The sequence below is a fragment of the Rhea pennata genome, chromosome Z (assembly GCF_028389875.1).
Source record: "Rhea pennata isolate bPtePen1 chromosome Z, bPtePen1.pri, whole genome shotgun sequence".
In the NCBI taxonomy this organism is placed as follows: Eukaryota; Metazoa; Chordata; class Aves; order Rheiformes; family Rheidae; genus Rhea; species Rhea pennata.
The window spans coordinates 16,729,325-16,756,303 of NC_084702.1; the positions used below are offsets into that span (position 1 = coordinate 16,729,325).

At 34.3% G+C, this 26,979-nt stretch overlaps 1 protein-coding gene across 1 annotated transcript in view; it reads right to left on the bottom strand.

Moving 5' to 3' along the window:
- BRD10 (bromodomain containing 10) overlaps positions 1-26,979 on the bottom strand; it is a 57,120-nt gene that overhangs the window by 4,629 nt on the left and 25,512 nt on the right. The window contains exons 4-7 of the mRNA XM_062599758.1: positions 20,959-21,035; positions 14,953-15,042; positions 2,168-2,283; positions 67-254 (exon numbers count right to left, since the gene is read on the bottom strand). Of these exons, the coding sequence (XP_062455742.1) occupies positions 67-254; positions 2,168-2,283; positions 14,953-15,042; positions 20,959-21,035 (471 nt within the window). The remainder of the gene's footprint in view (positions 1-66; positions 255-2,167; positions 2,284-14,952; positions 15,043-20,958; positions 21,036-26,979) is intronic.

Consider the following 26,979-nt stretch of genomic DNA (forward strand, 5'->3'; position numbering starts at 1 on the left):
CTCATGTGGAAAGACTGGTAGGCTCTTGAATCAAGTTCAGGCTATCAAATTCCCATAGACACTTACCACTGTCTGAGTGATCTGTTGGAGGAATTTCCACATGTTCTGTAGACTCAGAATATTTACTGCTTACTACTGCAAAAGAGTCTTTGCCAGAGTCAGCTTCACTTTCATCATTACTCCACAATTCTCTGGTAAATTTATCAAGCTCTGGGTGTCTTTTAAAATCATCATAGTCCTTCTTCAATCGAGACCTTGAAAATAACACAGCTGACTTTACATGAAGAAAAACACTTAATTTTTTTATGTTTTTGCTTGTATTTGTTGCCACATTAAAAAAAGCTCTGCAAGTCGCTAAAGCCCAGAGAATGTAAAGCAAAGCAACATTCCTTCCCTCATCAAAATCAGATCCTATATACTAAAGTCTTCTAACAATAAGGAAGATTGAATCAAATCTGACCATTCCTTTTTTCCCGCCTCTATTTTCTGCTTCTTCCTACACCTCTTTGTGACAGATGTACTTAGACAGATAGAGATATTAATTGCAACAAGTTTACTCATTCCTCTGAAGCTCTAATTAGAGAAAGAAGCAGATCTTGTTTTCTGGAATGCATCATGTTTTTGAATCAGCTATTGGACCATGATGTACCCCTTTCTCCTGTAAGATAACTTTCTAATTTCAAGGCCATTACAACAGCTGCCATTGCTGTTTCCATAGGGTAACACTGTTAAAAATGTGCATAAGATAGAAAACATAGCTGCTTTACTCCATTTAAACACTCTTCAGAAACAGCATCAACAATAACTGCATCTTTATCTTGATACTTTTGGACTGCTACTTACTTCCACTATTTCTTCTTCTATATTATTTAGAAAAGATCTAGGGATATTTTAGCATACAAACACATTGAACTGCAGAGTTCAGCCAGCAGTGACCAAATATCCAGGAGGACTAATTATCAGAAGAATGAACAAATGCTAGTAATTAGAACCTTACCTAGAACAGACTGTAGTGCCTGCTTTAGATCTAAACTCAACTTTTAGACACTAAAAATAAGGTCCTCAGCTTACCCATGTTTATGGGTTAAAGTAAGTCCTTTGTGTCAGAGTGCAGTGAAGGTGATCTGCTCCCTATGAGATAGGGAGCTGAGTGTGATAACTTGACCTGCAGGGTAGCGGCAGCCCATGACCGCATCTTGTGGTACCAGAGCAAAGCTAGCAGGATTGAGGGTGGCAGCCAGATTCAGTCAAAGGTCCAGACCACCAGGCAGACTTGTGGCGATGAAGTCCACAGTCAAACCAGGAAGTCAATCCACAAGTCAGGACCAGGCCCAACGAGGATAACCAGGGTCAAACCCAGCCCTTTGATGGCTGGGCAACAGGCTATTTTGAACTTTAAGCCCAGGTATTCAAGAATTGTAGAGGGACACTAAGCAAGCACTGTTGCACTAGAGCTTCTGGATGGGAATTTTATTTTTTCTTTCAAGGAATTTATGCTCAGGGTCAGTGAACAGGTCTGATCAGTAGGTATAAGCAACTGTTCCTTTCAAACCTTCGTGCTACTCAAATACCATTCAATGCTATGCTCCTTCACAATTTTGAAAGGGCTAAAGGACATCTCAGAAGTAATACTTGTCCTCACTAGGTTTAACCCTGTCACTCCTATACTCATGTCTCTGTAACACACCTCATCCTAGACACATACAAATCTATACAGCTGGAAAAACACAGAATGACATTTTAACAGATGGCCAATTTAACTGGTTTAGGCAGTATAGAGCACAGTAGCCTGATCTAAAATGTCAAAAGCACCCTGGTGTATTTTTCTAGATATAATTTTTCAGATTTTCCTCAAACAGCAATAAGTGTCAGATAGGCTGTGATACAATTATAAGGACAAGCATAATTAAGGATTCTGAAGTGTGTTAGGAAAAAAACTTTTTGAGATTAAATCCAAGTTTATTTTGAATCACCAAATTTGCAACATCACATAACTCTTCAAACTAAAGCACTGCTAATACCTTGTTCCAACTCTCAACAGTATCTTCACTTGGCTTATTTTAGAAGACAAATAAGATTGATTAGTTTTTAAAGTGTAATAAGTTTTGTAATTTTTTGTTCTGTTAATGAATTTCATGAATTACTGTTGAGAAAAGCCGCTAATTACCTGTTTCTTTGAAATGCTTTCATTAGCTTTGGCTCCCATGGTAACAATTCATTAAGCAGTCGTATTAACGTACCATGCAATTCTTTTACTGCTTGCTTCCGATGATACCACCTTCCCTGCAAACATAAATATAATTTATCACTGCATTACATCTAATTCTTGTTATACTGTACTAGCACTACAGTCATCTTGATACATTTTAATGCAACACAAAGAAATTACTAGACATGTATTATTTCGTAACTGCATCTCCCCTTAACCCTGTAAAGCAAACTTAACACTTCTACAGTTTTTATACCCAAGAGAAACAATGTCCTAATTAAAAAAGCCATAATAAAAAGATCTATATTCTTTACAGACTGCTAAAACTTACAACTGAAGCAGAATTCTATGAACACATGATGTGTTTAAAATTACTTACAGGAGTACCTAAGATATGTAGTAGTCCTTTCAGGTCAAAGAAACTGGCTGCATATGCAAACTTTTAACAGTTAAAGCTAAAATTTCTACACAAAAAACTCACAATCATTTAATATATATTTTTGTAAATGGTGACATAATTTATTATTTACTACACTTTTAAGGGAGAAAAAAACTCAACAATTTTGGACTACATTTTTGTTTGTATTTTATCCAAAGTTTTTTTAAAAAAAAAAAATACAGGAAAGTTCTGTAAACTGATCATTTACGAAGTAACAGACTATGAAGCAGGCATTGTTTGCTAATGTAAACACATTTAGATTAACTCAATCATATAATTAGTTTTCTTCTTCCAAACTAAAATATGTAATCTCAAGAACTTCCATGAAGAATTCATGTTTTAAGTTTGGAAAGGCTGGCTGATGATAAAAGGCATTGGGAAAAACAGCATGCACCTACACAGCACGTTTTCTTTGTTATTCACCTAAACAGGCAACATGCAATATTGGAAAAAAACATGATGGACATAATGCTGTGAAACGTCTCACTTAGACACACATGCCTTATAAGTATTTGTTCCAATAACTTCAGAATAAAGTTACTCACATAAAGGACAGAACAATGCACATGTATGAGTAGCTACAAAAAGGGATGAGGTGTAGTCTAGTGCTTTTGCCACTCTACTAACTCAGTGTACTTTCCTTATGATTTTGTCTCATCTTACATAGGAGATGCTAATAGAGTATAGACTGGCTTTACAGAAGTCTACAACAGAAAAAAAGGAAAACTAAGGAACTTGCTTGTATTTTATACACATCTTTAGCTTTTAGTGCAGCTCATCTGCTTAACAGCTAGCTGCATTCCAACAAACACACACACAAAAATTTAGGGCAGGAGAAGCTGGATCAAGCAGGACAAAGCAGCTTTTCAGCAGTCTACAATAATGATCCTTCTATGGATAGTGGAGTAATTCCTTTCAACTCATTCCAGCAGATCTTTCCACTGCACAGCAAGATCTGCTAAGCTGAATACTTTCTTGAAGACCAGACACAATTTTATTTTTTATGGCTTGTCAGTTACATGTTACACAACATGTAATTAAAGCCTACTCCTTTATTTTTTTAATTAAAACTATACAAACAAAGCTTTTAAATAGGAAACGATGCCATATTACCATACAACGGTTAATGTGGAGGACACAGACTGGTCAGAAAGTTGCGTTTAAATTTCCTCTATTTGTGGCTGTTCATATTGCACAGGTAAAGTACTGCAGCAAAAAGGTGCTGTTGAGCACAGAAAAGATCCATGTTATATATTGCAGCCTAACAAGGCATATCACCTTTTTACAATAGCAGTAAACAGAATAAGTGGGTTTTTTTTAAAAAAAACACAGATCTGTTTTGCTTCAAAATATACATATAACCTTTTTCAGAGAGTTTTAGAAGGATAAATTTATATAATGTCTAGTATTAGTGAAATGTATCAAAATAAAAAACAGAATGGCAATAACCCAATGTCATTACTGTAAGAACAAAGAAATGATGTATTGGATTTAGGAAACAATGGGATATGTGAAAAAAATAGAAACATAGAAAGTGACTAGAGAGTAAGAGAAAATAGCAAAAAAGTAAATTTGAGAGTCATTTACCTCTGAATAAAGCTGAGATCTTGGTTTAGGTAGAAAAAAAATAGAGTATTTATGACCTAAATAAATATGAGCTGAACCACTGAGTAAACTTTGAAGTAATAACTGTATCATGTGTTGAACAGCCAGACATAGGCTGGAAGCTTATTCAAAAACACACTTCAGGACTTTATTATATTCATTATAACTTCAAGAAAGAACAAAATGATTACAGGTTTTCTTCTCTCTTAAAAAACACAATCAAAAAACCCACAGCATTTTAGAGACACTTTTTAAAGGAAATTAACATCCTACAGCTATGATCTCTGGAAAATTTAGATGTCGTTTTTTTTTCAATTACTTGAAAAAAAACACAAGCCAAAAATGTTGAAAAAATGATCTTTTTTAATGATTGTGGTTCAGTTGGTTTTCTGTGCAAATATGACACTTCTGTAAAGCCCAAATATTATACAAAATCTGCTATTTATCTTGAATATTTAAATAGTAAAAGAAGAGAAATAAGAAATATTTATACTTTGAGATATCACTACAAATCGAGCATTACCTTAGGCAATTTTGTTCTTTAATATAGTCTTGTGCTCTTCTGGGAAAAAAAAGTAGATCAATTATTGATAAGCCTATGATTTAACTCTCTGCTTTAGCACTGCACTGTGGCCAATTAATGTCTGTAGAACATAAGCTTCTCCTTCCAAATGACTGTATTCCAAACTCTTCTCTGTAACATCAGATGGTATCACAGGAAAGCAGCCACAAATTGAAGCTCAGGAGGTTCAGTTTGGGCATTAGGAAACAGTTTCACTAGGAAGCTATAACATTGGAACAGGTTGCCCACAGAAGCTGTGGAATCTTCATTCTTCCCAGTTTTCAAGACTCAGCTAGCGAGGCCACAGACGACCTGATATAGCAGTGGTAATAGTCCTGCTTCAAGATGGGGAGACCTTCAAATGTCCCAACTAATAGTTGTAGGAGTCCATGATACTCCTTAGAACTGGAAAGACAAAATCTCTGAACATGACCTGATGTGATATAGGATTTACAAGTAAATGGAACACAATAAGTAAGGGCACAGGAGGCGTTGACCACAGCAGAACAACCACAACCCTTCTACTCAAAGCAAGCAAAATAAGGCCGTCCAGGAAACTCCATAAGGAATAGTCTGAAGGAACACTAGGGTTGGTTCAAAGAAACAGGTATTACAGCTCCATACTTCAGCCCATTCATCAGTAAGAAGGATGCAGAGACGAGGACTGGATGCACTGACTTCTAGGTCTGTTGTTGTCTCAATCTAACAGGTTTTTACTAACAGACACAACATGAAATTATGCAATGACAGCAAACCAAGGTAATGCTTCAGAGATAAAAACACTCTTTCCATATCACTGAACAAAAGGTTCAACATTTGCTCTAAAAGATGTATAAACTGCTTCCTTTATATTTATCAGAGCTAATTCTAAGTCTGGTAACATTTTAGAGCCTGCATTCCTAACCGCTAGTTTTTTTTAAACTGTAAATTAAACAGAAATACCCAGTACCTAGAATGACTGTCTACAGAATTACATTCTTACATGGCCTGTAATTCACAATTTCAGTTCCAGAAATACAGCATATGCTACAAACAACAAAACAACAGCCTAGATATAGAACAAGTATAAAAATGTGGCTTAGAGCTATGATGGTAAATTACAACTGAATTAAAAAAATTGCAAATATATTTTAGAAACGTGCAGAATGCTTTCATAAAACTGAAGAGAGACATTCATCACATTCTGAACTGAAAACTTACCTTTTAAAACAAGGTTTCTGACATCCAGAGCAGCCAGGGAATGCTGACTCCACTCTCCGTGATGCCTCAGCATAAGTTATTCTGGCATACTCATCATGGAACCCCAAAGCAGACTGGAGCCAGGATATGGATATATGGGGTAAGGACTAAACTTGATAGGGGAGTTTTGTTTTGTATTTAAACACACACACACACAACCACAATATTATGCAGTTTTATAAGATTTTCCGTTATCTTTACTTTATATCCTAAGGACATAAAATAAAGAAAATTAGAAATCTTATAAAACCATGCAATATTGTTCAAAAGGGGTGGTGGTGGAGGGAGAAAACTTACCTTACCCTTAATAGGCCTGCTCCATTCTGCAGCGGGGTTCTGTAGTATGTGTGACATCACCAGCCTAGCGTTTTCTAGTGATGTCACACGGAGAGGGAGCTGGTGATCTGCAGCTGCTTTGGACATCAGATACCTAAAGAAAAGAGACCGATAACTTTTCAATTCAGACATGGATTGAGACTGAATGCCCCTCTGAATGATCATATAGGCCAAATACTAAAATTTTAGACACTTACTTCAAAGGCAGTTTTGACTCAATAAGAAAGCATAATCAGATTACTTAAGTGTATGGTATGACCACCATCTACAATTTGAAGTGTTTTCATTTTGATAAAGCTTAGCCAGAAGTTCCCTTTTACAATAAAAATTTCTGCAAGTGAATGATTTGTGTTTTATTGTCAGTAACATTATTTTGATTTATTACAAGTGATCTATCAATAGCAAACCTCTGATATTATTTGAGGAGTAGGACAAAACAGACAAGAGGAATGACTTGCAGTGAATTATAAAACATATTCACTCATGACCTCTTTTTATCAATTATATTATTCAGAATTTACCTGAAACTGAAAAGTGAAAAGATTGGTAAATCATCTTATTTCAGCTGGAAAACTTTGTTTTTTTGAAAACCTTCAACTTGAATTTCGTGACATAGAGATCTGATCAAACCAAGTTGTTTCCAGAAACAACATCCCCAATCCTTACTAGTAAAAAAGTTCAACTGAAAAGTTTAACTGAGTAAAAGTTAAAAAAGCAAATTTCTTGCCACTAAGAACATCTGTTTCATGATTTAGTTTATTACTAAGAAATGACACTTCAAACAGATATTTAACCACATGTGCTCATTTTCTTTAGGCAAAACTGTTGCATAATTGTCACTGCATTGATTTATCTCCCACATTTATTTTAAAGTTATGACACATATTTAAAGTCAAAAACCACAGATTATCAGCTGGATCTCACTATCTTTTTTAAACTAACTCATAACAACGAAATTATACAGCACTTAACTGTCACATTTTACTCACCATTAGAGGAACTTTAAGATATTAATTATATTACTACAATGCAAGAAGAAACTGGCATTGTGTGTTACGTTAAATTGTTTATAGACAGTTTGGTTTTCTTTTAAACTAATAAGAATCTCATTTAAGTCCCTTCCATATAGCAGAGTTTTTCATTGCCTTAACCCAATATACAATCATTTTTCTACCTTCCTCTGAATATCATAAAATTAGCTGTTTTATTATACCTGTGTGTGCTGTCTTGCTTGATTTTTAAAAATAATATACAAATTGACCAGAATCTAAGGCACTGAAACATTCTGAATAGACAGCACTATCTATATGATGAAAATATTACAGATTAGAAGTAGGAACACATATCTATGCCTTTGATGTAAAACCTGCATTTTCACACTTAAAACTGTAAAAAGTGGGAAGACAAGAGTGGCTTAAGCGAAGCCTCTTAAACATTTATTATAGGGCAAGACTATACATAAGGAAAGGTATAAAAAAATATAATAAACAATTAACTGGTTGGATTTCCAAAAGCTCCATATGCTCAAACTTTCCTAGAACTACAGGAAAGTAGCAATTACAGACTGTAGTAGTTAACGGATGTAAATGTGAACTTACAAGCCTTATTTCGGACTCCAAATCCAACATTTTGAGGTCACACAAGCATTTTCAAAAGGTGAGGGAAAACAGGGAAACTAAAAAAGCAGTAACAGAACATGTATGTGCAAATGACTGAAGTGCAAATCAAGTTTTATGACAAAGAATGGAAAAACAACATGCTGGATACATTACAGAACACGATGCACAATGACATACAACCTAAACTACAAATGAAAATGAGTATTACACCTGTGTGAATATACAGGTCTATTAAAATCTTGTCTTCCAATATAGACTTAGGTCAAAGATCTTTTACTACATCTCCAGTTTAAAACAAAAGCCTAAATCCAACCAGTTAATTGTTTAGTAAGAATGAATAAATTCAACGTTATGCTTCAAAACTTTATCTCCACAATGATTTGTTTTTCTTCTTTATTTCTATCTTCTGTTGTTCTCACTATGTTTATATATTTTTATCTCAGTCTTCACTTCTTCTTAGCTCCTCCACTTCCTCTTTTACTCCACATATCTAGCCCTACTGTTTTTGTCAAAATTTTTTCTCTAAACCTTGCATTATTTTTATACTTTTCCTTATGTGTAGTCTTGCCCTACAATAAATGTTTAAGAGGCTTCCCTTAAGCCACTCCTGTCTTCCACCTTTTTACCATTTGTTAGCACGTAGGTGCAGTAATATATATGCAAAGAAATACAACAGACAACTCTTTGCATCCAGAAGTCTCAATCATGACACGTATTTCACTGGTGAGGGAGGAGAGGGACAGGGAAAGAGAAGTAACTCAATCTTGTGCTAAAAAGCGAAGATTTAACCTTCTAAAAGTTAAGCTTCCATAGGGTCCAAATGAGAAGACTTGGTAAGATTTTCCACATTACCAGCTGTATCTGAATCACAAAAAATAGTAATAGTGCTCATCTGCTGGAGGGTTGCATGAATTTCTGCTGAGCATTCTTAAAGTTCCTGTATAGCCTTGCTAAAACACAGTTCCCATCTGAAAAAATTTTCCATACCTTTGCCATATGTAGAGGAAATATTTTAGAAACCTATGCTTTAGAAACCTATGAGCAATTGGGACTTTTTTGCTATATATTAATATATTTCATTTTAAAATAACATGGAGCACATCGATAAGAAAACAGTCTATTCTCTCAGTTTGGACACTCCTATGAACAAGTTTAACAAGCCTATTGGAATATCGCCCCTCTCCGCCTTATTATATTCTATACCGGCCCAATTTATTCCTTTGGGTGGCCTAAGCACTCCTATAAATGAATTTGTCCGCAGTCCTAAACATTTCTGACTTCAGTCTGTTGGTTTTTAATTCTGAATTTTCAGATGCATTTCCAAATATACATCTCCGCACTTGACATAGGCTTAAGGTTGCAAAAAACTTAGTTTGCCTTCAGCTGAGATCCACTTGCTTACAGATAAATCTACCCATAGACAAAAATACTCCACTGGCTTGTGATGAACAAATCTTCAAGAACAGTGTTAGAAAAGTGCAAAACCCATAACCTTTGTAAATGAGTTTATCCATTTTTACTACTAAGCCAAGAACACTGGAGTGTTACAGACATCTGCAAAACAGTAACATCTTCAATATATTCCTTTCAAAAACCTAGTTAGTTGTGAACTTGGTCGGTGTCCTTTGACTAGATGACCCTCCTTCCCCTCCGCTTCGTTTCATCTTTCTCTGCCTGTAGGGAGAGTCTGGTTTCCTGCTTAGAATAATGTCCTTCATCTATTTTAACTTTGTCTTTTGAGGAGTTCCAGGCTCTAGCCTTCCTTCTCCCTCCCTAGATATCTATGCACTTACCAATCAGACTTGCAGGGAACAACTCAAATCCAATTGTGCTATAAAAATAAAGTCTTGTACTTCAGTAAACAAGGAATCTTTCAGCATTTAAACTAAGACAATTAATATGCAAATATGATCGAGATAGTGAACTCTGAGCTTTTTTGCAGGTGTCACTTTTTAAGCTGACTTTGTAGTGACATGCTTATTTGTAAAGTCAATTGGGTTGTGACAAGGCTGGTTAGTTCTATCTGACACAAGTATGTGCAATCCTGTCATCGTTTCCTACTACATAGTGGCAAAAAAAGATCAAAGAAAAGCTGAAGTTCTGCTGTGATATCAAACAGTTAAGTATATCTCTATGGAACAGCCTAATTCACAGAGTGATTTGCTATACTGCATCTCTGTGGCAGAGGAGGAGGAAGAAAACATTAGGCTAAAACAGAACAAGAATTACATTACCTTAAATATATAAGATTTTTTCCACAGCAAAATAAAAAAGCAGAGGGCTTCATGCTACATTGCCAATTTTAAATTGCAAAATCTCCCAGGGGTTGGCCTGCTATAAACTTCGTAACTAAAACAGCCATCATTATATTCCACGGTGTCCAAAAAAGCAGCATTACATAACTATCTACCAGTAACTACCAGTTACTAGACAGCAATCTAAACTGCTATTCTGACTATATCCAGCACTTAATGACAAGTCAGTGCAACAGATGCACTACAGAGCCAAATACACCTATACAAACAAGACTAAGTAACAGAAGCAGAAATAAAATGGTCTGCTATTTTAGCCCTGGAAAACTTTTGTCTCACCTCTATACTGTGTTCATTTGACTTTCTGAGGTAAGCTTTAGGATAAAACGCGTGCAGTCTGAGACATTCTCTTTGAGAATCACATGTAGAATGAGCATTAAAAATGACTATATAGCATTATTCTGCATACCTTCCTGTAGAGGCAGATTAAAAAACAAGTATTTTCAGATTCTTTGCCCTTTTTCTGTTCCTTTTTTAAAGGAACCAAACCTTTCCAAAAGGCTCCTCTAGAGGACTCCTCCTGAGTTACAATACGCTACCTTCCCTTTGTCTCTAGTGCTCCAAAACTGCATAATGCAAAAGGATAAAACTACCCACAGACTTCAAGCAGTTCCTGTCACTAGTTACTGGCAGCTAACAAACATCAGAGCTGCTCACACAGCTGTTTTTTTTTTTAAACCCAGGCTAGGTCAGAGAACCAGGAAGCTACAATTTCTAGCTTCTCCTATAGCTTTAGCACATTCCTTAAGACACAGAAGCTACCCTCAATCCTTTTACTAGACGGTATACAGAACTCAGACTTCCTCAGTTTGACTCAAGTCTCTCAAGTTCCTTTCCTGCATCTTCAGCCTTCCGACCTCCAGTCATTCACCAAAAAAGAAAGAAAGAAAAGAAATCTAACTGATTCTCACCGCCTTCATAGAATCAGTAAGGTTGGAAGGGACCTCTAGAGATCATCTAGTCCAACCTCCCTGCTCAGCAGGTTCACCTAGAGCGTGTTAGACAGGGTTGTGTCCAGGTGGGCCTTGAAGATCTCCAGAGAAGGAGACTCCACAACCTCTCTGGGCAACCTGTGCCAGTGCTCTGTCACTCTCACAGGGAAGAAATTGCCCCTCACGGTCAGGCAGAACTTCCTGTGCTTCAGTTTCTGCCCATTGCCTCTTGTCCTGTCACACTGGACAACTGAAAGGAGTTTTTCCCCATCCCCTTGACACCCTCCCTTCAGGTGCTTGTACACGTTGATCAGATCCCCCCTCAGGCTTCTCTTCCCCAGGCTGAAGAGGCCCAGCTCTTGCAGCCGAGAGCCGTTTCATAGGGCAGGTGCCTTGAATCACAGTAGGTGGTTAGGAGAAGAACTGCTTAGCAGATGAAGCAAGAGATGGAAAACTTCTTTCCAGGCTCAGATCGTAATTTGCCATACAGTTTCAACTGTCACAAAACAGCACTTTTCCTGACAAAAGAAGTGTTATTTTCTTTTGCCCCTAGATGTTCCTTCCTTCACAATGACCCTACAAGCTGCAGCAGCACAAGCACAAGTTATTTGTGCTACTGCATGATAAACTGCACCAGGATACAGATCTGGGTTAAAACTACCTCAGCAGTGCATGAAAAAAGACAGGATTTTATCCCAGACCATCTTCCTCATTTAGTTCACCATGCCATTAAAAGAAAGTTTGCTATCCTCTCTCATGAGGTGGCACAGATAATGCAACAAGTTGCCAGGAACACAGAGAGTGGGAAATATTTTTTGGCAGCAATTTTGGCCTATGTCAGTTGAAAACACATGTGAAATTGCAGCCTCACATCAGAACCACAGCCAGGATTCAAAGGAGAAGTAGTCTCGCAAGAGGCAATACTGATTTGAACTTCAGTTTAAAATTAAAGGATTGAGCTCAAATTACATGTTCTTCTCTAAACAGTTACTTTCAAGGACACTAAGGCAAATCTCTTCATTTTTTCAACAAACTCGCCAATAATCAAGTGAAAGTACAAAATTATTTCGGATCAATTTTATTCACACCTAATTCAAAAGGCATTACAGTTATACAAAAGCATATGAGATTGAATTGTATTTTTCAGCTGGATAGTGAAAATCTCTAAGTTTATTACATGATTGTTATAGGAGGAATTGGTAGTAATGCCTACCTTTTAAATTACCCAAGGCCTTCCCTGTTCTAATTTGCTTGCAACTTGCCAAATAAAGCTTATTTAGGCTAAAGATTTCTCATGTAATTTCTTGGCTCAAGTTGATATTCTGAAAAGTGTCAGCTAGAACCAGTCTAACTATGAACAACAAAATGCTGTCAGAGAAAAAAGTAAATTTATTCATGTTAAAGAACTCTTACAGCTCAGCTCTTTCATTACAGCTGCTAGCACTTCCAAGCTCTGGAGAAGTTCTTTTTATATGCTCTAGAATGACTTCCTGAGAAACAAATGGCAGTTAAGACTAAAAAAAAAAAACCAAAAAACAAACAAACAAACAAAAAAAACAGGCTGCATAAGACAAGCTGCAGTTCTAATATACATTAACATTTAATGCAAGTTTTAAAACTTGTCTTGAGGGTATATCTCAGTGATGTGCTAAGAACTACAGAAACTGGAATCAGCAAGAGTTAATCATGAAGGAGAGAAACTCCTTCGGCTTCTCCTGGGTCACTATTATGAACAAAATCAAGATTGATTCCATGAAATAGTTAAGAATACCACCTTTAGGTCCAAACAAGAAATAAGGTCATGAACAGCCTAATAACAAACAAGAGCTATCACATAAAAATGAATTTCCATACTAGGTCAGATTTCCATGGTTGAATTAAAACAGAACCTAACACACTAGGTACGTCAGAAAAACTGAAAAAAAAAAAACCCCACTGTTCTGGATGCTTCTGGAACTGCCGCTGTCATTTCTGCTAGAATTTATATGATAAAGAACGAAAATCTGCATCTCTTCTAGTTTCAAAATTATCTAACCAAATTACACATGGTGTTACCAACTTCAAAATACAACTCTAATGATTTTCCTTGCAAAGGGAAACTTCATTTTATCGAGTAAAGTTTGTTGACTATTTAACAGCTTTTTGTTCTTACTTTTTTTAAAGACAGTATGCAGTTTGCCTTCTTCCTGGCAATTTTTTTTTTGTTTTTTGTTTGTTTTTTGTTTCCTTACATTCACTTCTAAAGTCATTAATCCTAATCTTTTTTCTTTAAACATTTATGTTATGGAAATGTTACACAGAGACCAAAAATCACGACCTGATATATTTATACAAGCACACAGAATGATTGTCCTTACCTCAGACAACTTCTCAATGTTGAATGAGTTGCATCTCAACTCTCTGCACTTAAGTTAAGCTTTTCTTTCTTTTTTCTTTCCCCCCCCCCTTTTTTTAAGACAGTATGGTCAGAACTAAACACAGTATTCCTGGTGAAGTCATACAACTTAGTTATATAATGACATTATCAGATTTCAGTCCAAAGAGCAATTATGACATATTTAGCATTTGAAGAAGTCTTGTTGGTATGGTTTTACTTGCACTAAAAGTCTCATCTATACAAAAATTATTGATATGATGATGTATATGCTTTTTTTTTTTTTTGCTATTTTCTCTCTATTGCTGACATAGCCTAATAACCTCTTTATAATCTCATCACAAAACCAACCTGCACTTTAGCAGCTCCAAAATAATTTCAAGTGAGATCCCTTATTACTACTTGGCATGCTGTAACAAATCTTAGGCTAAGTGTTTGCATTGAGCTTGGTCTTTCAGAGTCCTAACTTATATTTCCTTTCCTGCCAAATATTTCTGTCATTAAAAAGTTGTTTCTGCTTGAGGCAAAAGACATTCACAGGAACTAGCAGCCTAATTTTAACATATGGAAAAATTGATATTTTAAGCTACTAGTGTTTGTAGAAATGCCACAGAAGTGCTGATCAAAGGTTTAATAAACAAGATGAGTATGAACAAGAATCAGTACTAAAAAAACTTGGCTGCAGGTGGCCATTTAAGTTAGTACTACTTTCTGTGTATTTAAAATCAGGCATCTCCTCAATGAGATTAAGTCCTTTCTACAATACCAAAATGTGCTGGATTCTCTTGTCTAATTATTACTCTTTTGGGGGTTTCATCTACAGTATCGTAGATGGGGTATATTAGGTAAAACGTGCATGTAAATCTTAGATCTACCATCACATAGCATGCTTTCCTATAGGCAACTCTAATTACTTACAAAGATAAAGGAGTTAAGAATCATAACAAACAAAAGAATCTACTCATGAGATCTGACCAGCACTGCAAGTACTGGTATGAGAACTCTGTCCCATAATTGCTTTTTGGATTGGCCCTCAAGGAAGAATGCTCACATGATTAATACTGTATAAGGGTTAGTGTGTTTGTATTACTACCACCCATGGTTTACTTAGGCACTGAAAAGTTTATATACAGTTATTGATTTTACTTTTTATAACATTGTTAACTGAGCAGTACACACAAAAAATATAAATACAGTCCTCAGGTATCAACATTGCAAGGCTTCATACAATTACTGAAGTACAAACCTTCAGGCCTAAAGAGGCCTCAGCAAATGACTGGGATAATTTTATACCTATACAAAAGAAAGTTTTTAATGTCACATACCGATTTCTTTTTAATGTCCTCCAGATCTTTGAGTTCATTCTCAATCTTTGTGATTAAATCCCTGAGTTCATCAAGATTAGTGCAAATAAGCTAAAAAACAAATAAAAACAAAGATTTGGTAATAGGTCACTTGAAATACATACAATGAAAAATAAAATCTAGAGATACATTTTTATTTAAGAAAATAATAATAATAAAAAAATCAAATGATGTCTAAGTTATGGAAATGTTTATGTAAACACAAAAATAACTAGGGCATTTTAAAAGGAAATCTAGTAACAAAATACTTCACTCTTCAGATAACATAACTGCTTGTCAGCTTCCATTTTGAAATGTAGGCATTTTCTTAAAACTGCAGTGAAGAACACAAACTGTCAAATTTGTCTTATGTGTAGTAATGACCTGAACAAGTCTGAGTACCAAACAATTCCAATGCATGGCAGCTTTGTGTTACACTGAATCTATAATAACTACAATTGCTAAAACTTCTACCTCAACTAAGTTTCATAGTTATGCTTACTCTCCTAAAAATACAATCTAATAAATCCACCCATTTTTATAAAACCTTATGGTTTTAACAAGAGTACTATATTTAGTGTATTGCAGCTTCTTCCTGTCCATTTCTTTAGAAACAGGTTTTTACATACTACTTTTGAGAATACAAGCTATCTTTTTGAACAAATTCATCAGCAAATAAAAGTAATCTCTAAGTTCTGATATACCATAATTTAGGGCAATTAAAGACTTTTTAAACTAGAAGTTATTAAACTGTTAGCTTTCATTCAGATTGTTTTACATTAAGACTTTCTTCTCTCTGAATATCCTTAAGTGGAAAGATTCTTTTATTACTGCTGAAAACAACATTGAAATCACTTTAGAAAAATCAAATACAAATAGAACAAAACCAAAAATGATATTATAATCTTTTGTTAAATCAGTAATTCAAAACATATTTTTACTTCAGTTGCACGTTAAGCCTTAGATTTGAAAAAAATCTCAGAAAGAGAATAGACGATCAACCACGTTGTTTCATTATTAAAATACAAAATAGACACCTTCAGCAAAATTAATGTATTTCAGAAACCTGGAATGCATACATGTGCATAATGAAAAACAATAATTGTGTTTATATTTGACAGGACTGGGAAGTGCAACAACACAAAGTAAATCTTTACCCTTAAGTTTACACTGTTTACATTTATCAAGTTTCAAATAGAGAATGAATGAGGGAATTACCATTGTCTTGCTGTAGAAAATGTGTGTAAAAATGAACTGGCAAAAGGTTTCTCTTGGCCCAGAAAACAGCATTACTATGTGTAACTCTTAGGTTCAACTCTGAGGTACTGGACTTCTGCTCTGTACATACTCCAAATACATAAATGTAAACTAGAAGCCATATAATGGCTGTTATTCTCCTATCAGGTCTGAAAAGAAATCTGCAATAGTATATTATTATACAAAAATGTGAAAGTCTGTTAGATCAAGCTCTTGACAAAAGCCAAGAAAGGCCTAGATTAAGTTTTCCCTCTACAACTGTAATTCATCCTGTTAGGCAGGAACTTAACAATTCAGTTTTTAATTGTATCACTGCTTTTTATTTTCTTCTAGAGGACTTTTTAATTCAGTGTACCATGAATCAAAGACAAGGCAGAATTATGATGCTAAGAAGGATATTGCCCATAAAACTGTCCTAAACATGCTGCAGAGCTAGAACTGGATGAACTAAAGTAAGGCAACAGATTGCAAGGACTATCTCAGTATTACATTAGCTGAATGCTGTCCTTTAAATACCAACTCTACCACAGAGCTCATGCATGACATCATGACATCAGACAACTCACTGGGCAAACTTTTCACAGGTCCCAGTCCTGTTTCATTTTCAGAATGGTCACTTGAGACATGAGAATCTGATCTGTAAAATTGCTTACTGTATACCAATGCAAACTACAGCAATGGAAAAACAATGTCAATATACAAAGCTAAATATTGAGGTTGGGGGGCAAAGAACGGTAATTAAACAAATTAAATAACAACAAAAACACACCAGTGCATTAATTCCTCACTGGTAAAACACAGAAAACAGCAGCTCAGCTAAGACAATTTGTTGTCAAAAAAATTTACAAAAAAAACATGAATTTTAAAGAAAGATGAAAAGTGTAATTATTTAAAAGTGTGTTATATTTCACATCAAACGAGTAGTGAATAAATCCAAGGATAAATAAGTTAGGGATTTCCCAAATTTTAGAATCTTGGCCTCCCAGTTTTAGCATTTTCATGGCCAAGATTTCATTGGACCTAGAAAGATCAATGAAGTTACTATCAATTTTTAAATCACTTTGGACAAAGAGCAGATAGCTGCTGTAACATGCTATTTTCTCACTTTGACAGGCTTAACTTATTGCTTCATTTAATTTTCAATATATGCCAAAAGAAAAAATAATCCATTTATTATTTTAGGCAGAAAATTCAGAGATTTTTCCCTTTTCATTAAGTTAACTGATTTACAATCACTAATCATAGTAAAAGGAGATTTTCTTCAGATCAATTTGATATGGAGTCTAGCAATTATTTCTCATAATTAGACTCCAATGCATGTTGCATACTATTCTTTGCTCACAGTTGATAACTGGCTGAACTCAGCTATTCAGTTTTCTGCAAGCACTGTTGCCTAGATTGGTTTACATGTTTTACCACATCAGTTAAGATGAAAGCAGAAAGTAAGATAAAGGCAATTTAATCACTCTGTTACATTCTGATAACAGGTTCATATACTACGGTTGAAGAAGATACCTTCTAATTAACTATCATTAGAAAAAGAATATGAAAAAGAAGAATGTTTCTTTTATGACTTACCTAAAGTAGCGACATTGTATTTCCTATTCTCTACAACGCTGTGTAGTTGCTTAAAGTTCCAGGGTGAGAGTATTTCTGTTAAAGGCTATTCATGTATATGCTGACTTCAGAGATATTTTCAAATCAGGGTCAGAACTTACTACATAGGAGCTAAATTTTCATAGGCATTAAGCATTCTGTTTTTTCAGCAGAAAACAGAAGTTGCACGTATTCAGTTCTGCAGTAAGTTTGAAAACTCAATGTTCAACTTTTCCCATTAAGATGCAGTCTCAGATCTTAGTGACCTCTCCAATATCCTATTGACAACCAAAACCTTCAGGAGGAAGGATAGGAATAAGACACCTCCCCCCCTCCCCCCCCCCCCTTTTTTTTTTTTTTGAGTTCAATTCTGACTAGAGACTCTCCAGTGATGTCTCAGAATTTATAAATAGACTCTTTATCACTATCAAAGAATCTAATTCTGTGGATCTATTCATATATGCACATGTAATATGCATTCCTCTAGATCACTGATGCTCCCTCCTTGGTCCCCTTTAACCAGTCAGAACTTCACGGGTTTTTTTTTTGTTTAAGTAATTTTTATACTATTCAGGTGAGCTACATGCCTAAACTAGATTATTTATGCAATAAGTGTAAATTATTTTTATTTCCACTTTTATTTCCTATAATCTGCTTGATTTACTGCTGTTGTCTTCAACGAGAAAATAACCAGATACTCCCCTTTTGATATTTGTATTTATTATAGACCAGAGATGATAAAAAAATGAAATTCTGCAGCGACATACTTAGGATAAATCTTTGTCTTTTTTTGTCTATTTCCTTAAATATGTATATTCTTTCTATACTTATCATACATGTAAGGATATATATAGCTGCATTTATATATTATGTACAGGGAGGGGAGGAAATATTTAGAAAGTACTTATTACCAAATACAAGTATACTTTATTACTTGAAATAAACTCCCTGTATAGCAGTATAATTTCTGCAATTTTTTTAAGATACCAACAAGCAACAAGAATTATAAACTTGAGGCTCAATTTCTTAACAAATAAATAAATATAAAATAGCTAACTTACAAAATCATGACCTATTAACCTGTTCAGTCACTTCTCAATCATTTGCATTTTCAAAATAATAAAATCATGATGTGTTTTTATTCTAAGACAACTAAATTTGTATCCTCAAGCCTTATTTTTAAATAAAAATGGCACTGAGTTAAGATCTTCATGAAGACTTGAAATCACATACAAGTGAAGAGCGATGTTCACTGATTTATGTTTATTGCTTTGCTCTTGACATTCAAACTATGATAAAAGAAAAATCTGTCATATGCTTCCTCAAGTAGATCTTCACAAACAGCACTCTAAACTTTAGTATTATTTAGTACACTCACCTTGGGGAATTTGTTTGTTAATTATTGCTTTTAATGCCAAATTGAGGTCACTGCAGATATTAAAAGAAGTATTAATACTAGTTCGCTCAGCTTTGAAGTTTGATTTTGTTTCTTTTACCAAAGATCTATATGTAAATATAGGAGTTATTCTTCTGTGCATTATGGCTTTTTACAATGTAATTTTTTTTTTTTTAACAATAATAGGTGCAAGTATATAAAACGACTTACAGATATTGAAAAAGGTTTTGTTTAAAGAACTGACATTTAAGAATGATTAACAGTATTCTTACAATTATACTCCCTCTTGCATAATTCATAGAACAAGTAAAAAACGTAAGAAGCCTTACAATACCATTAAAATTATACTCTCACCTCCAAGCAGTTAGATAATTCTATTAAATTTGGTTATCCAAATATATGGAGTAGAAAGCATCAAAAAAGTATGTTTTATACTGCTCTGAAAAGTAGTATTCCAAATGTAAATGTTTTAATATTTGCAAATACTTGCAACAGTCATGCTAGTCTCATCTGTCTCTTGAAATTCTTAGTTGAAAAGTCCCCTAATAAGACTGAACTGCTGGTACTGACAGATTTTAGCTTCATCTAAAACGGGTTTAAACCCTAGCTCTGATCAAAAGAGCTGTAACACTTAACTAACATTATACATAAGCTAGATATCTAAGTGTGCAGGTTAGCTAAGAAGTGAGGCTAACTTTTAGGTAATTTTGAAAAAGAACATTCAGCCATCTAATAATGTAAAGAAGGATTTATAACTACTATCTGTGAACATCCATACAATGTAGATAATACTCTGAGAAAAATGCAACTTTTTAAACAATTCAACCGCTTCCTGGAGTTGACAGAAGCAATTCTAGCACCTATCATAAGGGCAGAGGCAAAAATCAATATATATTTAAATAGCACCTAACCAGTTTTATCACCAGGAATTCTACTAGCTCTATCTGAAACACTACATCATCATAGAAGAAACAGATTCAGTTCAAGCATTTTGCAGAGCAGTCATGATTTAATGAGGGTCTACTGCTCATTAAGATTACTTTAAAAAAGTATTTTTTAAGAAAAGCAGATTACTTAAAACTTATTTTGAGAAAGCAATCTTATAACCAAGGAACTTCAATTCAAGTAAGCACATATACATAAATTGTGACTTACAACTGAATAACTATTATACTTCTGTTATAGTATCATAAAAAAAGATTATTTTGATAAGCACTCCCTTCTCTGGTCTAAAGGTCATGTGCAGATAAGAGGTAAAAGTTACAAACACAAACAAGATGAGCACAGGAGTTTTTTTTTTTTTTTTTTTTGTGCAAGTCCTTCAGTAAATCAAGCTAGATATTCTCAGATTAAAGATCGTAACATCACACACACCTCATGCAAAACCCAAATAATTCTACTCAGGAAAGCAAGTATTTTGTAGTATCTACCTTATAAAACAGAAGAACCACTGTTAGGTTTCCAAGTTTTCTGCTTTATCAAAGTCATTTGTGCTTTTAATACTGGGAAATGCTATGTGAATTGCATGTGGTAAAAATGCTGTAACATTCTCTTGAAGAAAAGGTGAAATGCACGCTGAATACTACAAAATTAAATCTTTTTATCTACTGCAACTGAAAGAAAACAATTCACCTTCGATTATGATTTCCAAGGTCTCTGCCAAACACTGAAGGAGTTTAAAGACATTCAGATTTCAAGTACTTAAAATAGAAATGAAAAAAAAAAAAAAAGTCATTTACCTGAAATTCTGGTATGGTAGCCTTTGTGACAGCCTTTCTCTTCTTTGTGATTGCTTTTTTAGATAACGATTTTTTTCCTTTTAAAATTAAAAGAAAAAAGCTTCATAATGTTGTTTATTGCACTTCATTAATAAAACACATTAAATACAACCTTGAAAGTTAAATTATAACTAACGGATGGCTGATGGCAAGTCACGTAAACATGATGAATCAGAACTAGACTCAAAGTAAACATTAAACCACAAGTGTATGTGCACAGTAGATTCTTTTCAAAAAAAAAAAAAAAAAAAAAACAAACCCAATATAATGCCCAAAACATACTGCCTAAAAGTTAAGACACTACACTTCAAAATATATCAAGTCAGAGAAAAAACATTCACATCACTGTTTTGGAAGGAGTAAAACCCAGAACTTATTCCATAAGCTTAAGAAATATTTTATCTTACCTGTAAGATTTGTTCTCTGACAGTTCTGCAAGTTATGAACACACTAGGGCCTGGGACCTCTGTATGCTACAGTAAAACATATCCCCAAAGCAGAAGCAATTTCTAGAAATCCCCAAATGGATACATTGAAGTTACCAATGAAATCAGATTATCACTTCATTCATTCTAGCTGTGGTAGAAACTAACATTTCAAAAGAAAGCAAATGCCTTCCTGTAACGCCCTTTCCACCCAATTTTCTTCGTATCTCAAGATACATATCAATCATTAACTAAAATGGGGGGGGGGGGGGGAGGGGAAATCAAAATTCTATTTTAAATTCATTACACTGTCAGGTTTCCTGAACATCTTACCTGAATCTGAAAATATCCACTTAAGAGATAAGGCACTGGGCTAGATGGACTGCTACTATGAATATAGATCTGAAACTCCAAATACTGAACACAATAACAAAAATTCGAAGGAGTCACAGATTACCAAAGAAAACCAAACCAAACCCCCTTGTAGACAACAGTTTTTGTAAAAGATTTTCAAAAGAGACAAAAACAATACAGGCACCCGGTTATGTTAAAACTAATTAATTAGTAAATAAAACCAGCATAAAAGAATTTAGCATGCTATTTATTAGAAAATTTATTTTATTTATGGAAATTTTTCAAAGTACTCTCCTCAATCTATATGTAAATTCTGAACATGTAAGAGACCTAAAACAACTCGAACATTTCTTTCTAGAAGAGAGTTGTTTTTCTTGCTTACATTTTAGAAAGATAATCCAGCCTTATATGAAGAAAACCATCCCATTTCACCAATGTAACATTATGATCCAGTAATTTCCTGCTTATGCACAATATTTCACAGAAATCTACTTAAACAGATGTTCAATATACTATAACAATACCTCAGGTAGCAAATAATCTATTTAAAAGCCTCAAACACTGTTAAAATACATACCCACAAATATACTATAATCAGTAAAATTATATTTGAAAGATCAACTATCGACAGCATAGGAACACTGCTGTATTTTTCAAGTCTTTTCCTTAATAAAGGAGAGCTTTACAATAGGACTGAATAGCACATGTAGCAGACATTACTGTAACTACTCGCTTTTGTTTAAGTTCTTGGCAGGTCATACTCCTTCCGTTCTTTATATAAAAAGGATATGCTAGAGATGTTTTCATCCTACAGAACAAGTAGTACAAATACAGAAGCATGCATATTAAATCAGTGACTAAAACATTTTGACAACACAAAAAAAGTTAAAATTGTCCCATAGCATCAATGTTTCTGTTATGTATATCATGGATCCAGTAGGATTGAAAACTTATTTGTTAATACTGAGAACAGTGATATCTGTTAAATGGACTAAAGAACATATTTGATATGACTTTTCCTGACAAACTGACCAAAACCAAGTTTGCTCATATGGTGGTTTCTCGTTTTAACACGGTAAAAGAATTTTATCAGTTAAGGATGTAAAGCATCAAAGAACAGTGGGGTTGCTAGACTGTCTAGACTTAGATAAGAAAGATTTGAATACAATTAACATGAAAACCATTTTTAGTATATCAGATGTTATGTAATGCAATATATTTTGAAAAAATAGCAGTCAATGCACACATACTTTTTCTTCAATATTCCCTTCTGAAAAATAGAAAATCAGTTAAGAAAAGTTAATTACAAAAAAAAAAATAATAATAAAAAAAAAATCTGCCTTCACAGCAGCATTGGAATAGCATGCAGTAAGGAAGATATAGGGTTAGAAATAGAACTAGAGGAATTAAAAGAAAAAAAAAAAGGCACAAGGAAGATGAGCCTTACCTTCACTGTAAACTATATCAAGGAAAAAGTCTTTGAAAAATATAACACCATAAAGGATATCTATTAGAATGCATATTGCATAAGACTTGCACAATTAATTCCATAGCTGATATCCTCTACAAGCTAGGAAAATCTCTGTACAGTGCAACATCAATCTTTTTCCTACTTTGAGACTATATACACTAAAGGTCCAATTGTGCAGTCATATCCCACATACTGAGGAAAGAAAACACTACAGATGTTTGCACAAAGGGATAGAATTAACATATACAGCAAACTAATTTTGACATTTCTTAGTTCAACTTCTAACTTAACATCTTTATAAAGAACAACCTTTTTACATTTAAACAGAATTATTGCAACAGAATTAATAATCTTTTTTTTTAAAAAAAATCTCTAGCTTCTTGTTGAATACAAAAGTAATATTGCTTATGTTTTCCAAGATTTAAAGGAAAGTTTAACAGCTTTTTAAAGAAAAACCTCCAGAGATCATAAAGATGATAAAGGATAGACTTAAAGAAATTTCTACTTGGTACCTTCTGAGACAACAAAACTGCACTGAAACAACAGATTTAAGACCAGTTCCCAAACTGAGTAATAATCTTTAACACCTAAAAATATTCCAGATTACCTACCTTTAAAGGAAAAAGTCTTCAGATAAAAGTTTATCAAGAATTAGATTTCACCAATAAAAATCTCTATAGATTTAATAGCTTAGATTCTTGAACGCCAAGCAGACATGTATGCCCAGAACAACTGCCACGGTTGGGGATGTCATTCTCTCCTGCTGCCTGTTACGTGTAGCACCGAACATGCTGACACCCTCACTTACACTGCAAAGCCTAGTCATTCGGCTTAAACTACTGATAGGTTTAAGCTATACTCACAGACTGAGGATGGCACAGATTCTGTGTGGAGGGTAACGTCATTAAGGCGCTGAAAAAAAATACTCCAAGTGGCAACTTCTAAAACCACTCCAGTGAGATCTGCTACAGCTCTTTTGACTATTATCCTTGACGAACACTGTTTAAATCATGTCAACAAATGAAATAATGTTACTGACAGTAGCTAATTTGGATCATAGTATATGGTACCTTTTAGAATATACTCAGTGTACAAACAATTGCTGAATGAAAGTAACTACAGCTAAAAGCACACATCTTAAAAAAAATAAATTGGTACACATTACTTCTTCAAATCAACCATTCCTATCCCACATGCCCTGCTTATTTTCTAACCCTTAGTCCACAGCTTTTACTAGCCAAACTTTACAAGCTATTTAACAATAGTTTGACACATAACCTCCCTTTCTCCCTCAAATCATTCTAGCACACAAACTTGCACTGCATGGGGGGAAATTAATAAATCTCCATTCTCAGAAGTTTTCAAGACTTGACTAAACCGTAGCTGACGTGATCTAGTATTTTGAACAGTCCCACTTCAAGTAATAGATCAGACTAGATGACCTCCAGAAGTTCCTCTTAGCCATGAAGGAGGTAACGGTTAAAACACTCCTCACCCAAACAAATTAAGTCTTTCTCAAGCTAAAAAAAGTCAAAGAAAAAAAGAAAGTCAAAAAAAAAAAAAAAAAAAAAAAAATAGATCTTGAAATACCTGAAGAGGCCGCTTCCTTCAATAGCTCCAGCTGTATAAAAGCCATTGTTTGGCCTGCCTCCTTGAGATAGTTGCTTCCCTACCCAACAAGAGCTACAACATTAAGTAAGTTTTTGCAGGATAGAGAAGTACTTATTTGGACAAGTGTTTGATAAACATTTTATAAATATTGATAAATATTGATTTATTCTGATTCCAGTTTCCACTATAAGGTAATATTTGCAATTAAAGTTAAAATTTTTACTTTTTTGATTTAATTTGAAACAGTCAATACTTGTCAAAAACCCCCACACAAAACAAGAAACAAAACACTTCTCTATTCTCACTTGCCAGAATTACACAATAACATTATTATCTAAAGAAAATATTTATTTACTTGCTAATTGCTAATGATGTTTCCACACTGCCTTTACCAGCAGACTCCAGACCTCACTTGAGTTTTGGCTCAGGAGCAAAAGCGTATGAGAGAGCTTACCTTGGACAGAAGTTGTGACTCTCACCTCTTCATCTTCCACACTGCAGGATAGTATTAACTATCAGTATATTACCTTCAATATGGACAGTGAGCTGAGCTATCCCTGAGACACAGAAGGGGACAACTACAGCTACCTATGCCATGAGCCCTTTAGTGCTTGGTGAGTAAATCAAGACTGTGCAACAAATACTCCTTTCCATTCTCTGCCAAAACATAAAGAAGATACGCTATTTCTTTCAAGAAAACCACAATACATATAAATGAATTATAGTTCAATTTATGACGATATCTAGGTACAGAACAAAAATCCTTCATGAAGTTAGGGTGATTTTCTTTCTCTCTGCAGTAACATGCTACCGACTTGTACACAGAGTTCGTTTGTAGTACCATCAGGGACAAAAAAAAAGTTTAATTTGTACATTTCTAGACTCATCTGCTGACATAAGTCACTTGGATATTGATCTGGAACAAAAATACTGGTAAAGTGCATACCATCTGCAGTGAAAGACAGTGGTTCTACAGCATTCTTGTTACCATGCTGCTTTTTCTGGATAGAAACAAACTCTGTCTCAGGGCAGGAATGCATTAAGATACAGGTTTTCCACAATTAACTCAATCAATCAAACCCTTACTCATTTGTAAGGCAAGCTGGAAACTGTATTACATAGGCAAAGGAACATTAATTTGGAAGATGTCCTGTCCCACCAGGTAACAGTGGTCAGTAACTTAAGGTAAGGAAGAAAACCCATGTAGTGAGCATTAATATAAGCCAATAGCAGCACTAACAGAAGATACTAAAATGAATATGAAACAAACATTGTTCTCAAAAAAAGTCTGTTTCAAAGTATGTTACATTGGAAGACAATTGAAATATTTCTGCTCATGTCTGAAATCGGCTATCCAAGGTTTCTTGCATATCAGTCAGATCAAAGACAGTATTTTAAGTAACAAAGCTAAACCAAAATAATCGAACAAACATAATTCAGACATGAATAGTTTTTTACGCCACTGCTGTTCCATTTTTAATGCTAAAAGGACAACATACAAAACAGGTCAAACAGAAGTAATCTGACTTCTCTGAATTAATTGTGTTTTGAGTTATGGACTGTTCTAGTCTCAACTCCTACTGGATTATTTTCTCTCTTTGACTGGTATCTTTCACTGCTAGTTTTAAAAGCTGTCTGTTATCAATTTAATAATTTAGTAATAGGTATTTATGATTATTATAAATCATTTGTTAATCTCATCCTTAATCTGGGTGAGATTAAGAAAAGAAAGATCTGTGGATCTGAGTTTATGCATCAACACAGTTCTACATCTCACTGGAGCACTTCTGTTCTAAGATGTACTGAGGAGGAACAAAATAAAACAAAAATTACAAAAAAACCCCCAATGTTTTATTATCTAAGAGCTCCTCAGTCAGCTCTGAAAAAAATCCTCTCAGGTGTCATTTTGAACTTCAATAGGACCAGAAGATGTTTAGCTAATATAGTTTTTCCTTTCAAATCAAAATAAATTCCATAGATACTATGACTGAATAGATCTACAGGAAATTAAACAAACAAACATAAAAAACAGCTTTGATACTAGTTAAGAGTATAAAAGAAAAAATATCCATTAGACACATTAAGGGTAGATACAACTCAGAAGCCATCTTCAGAAATATT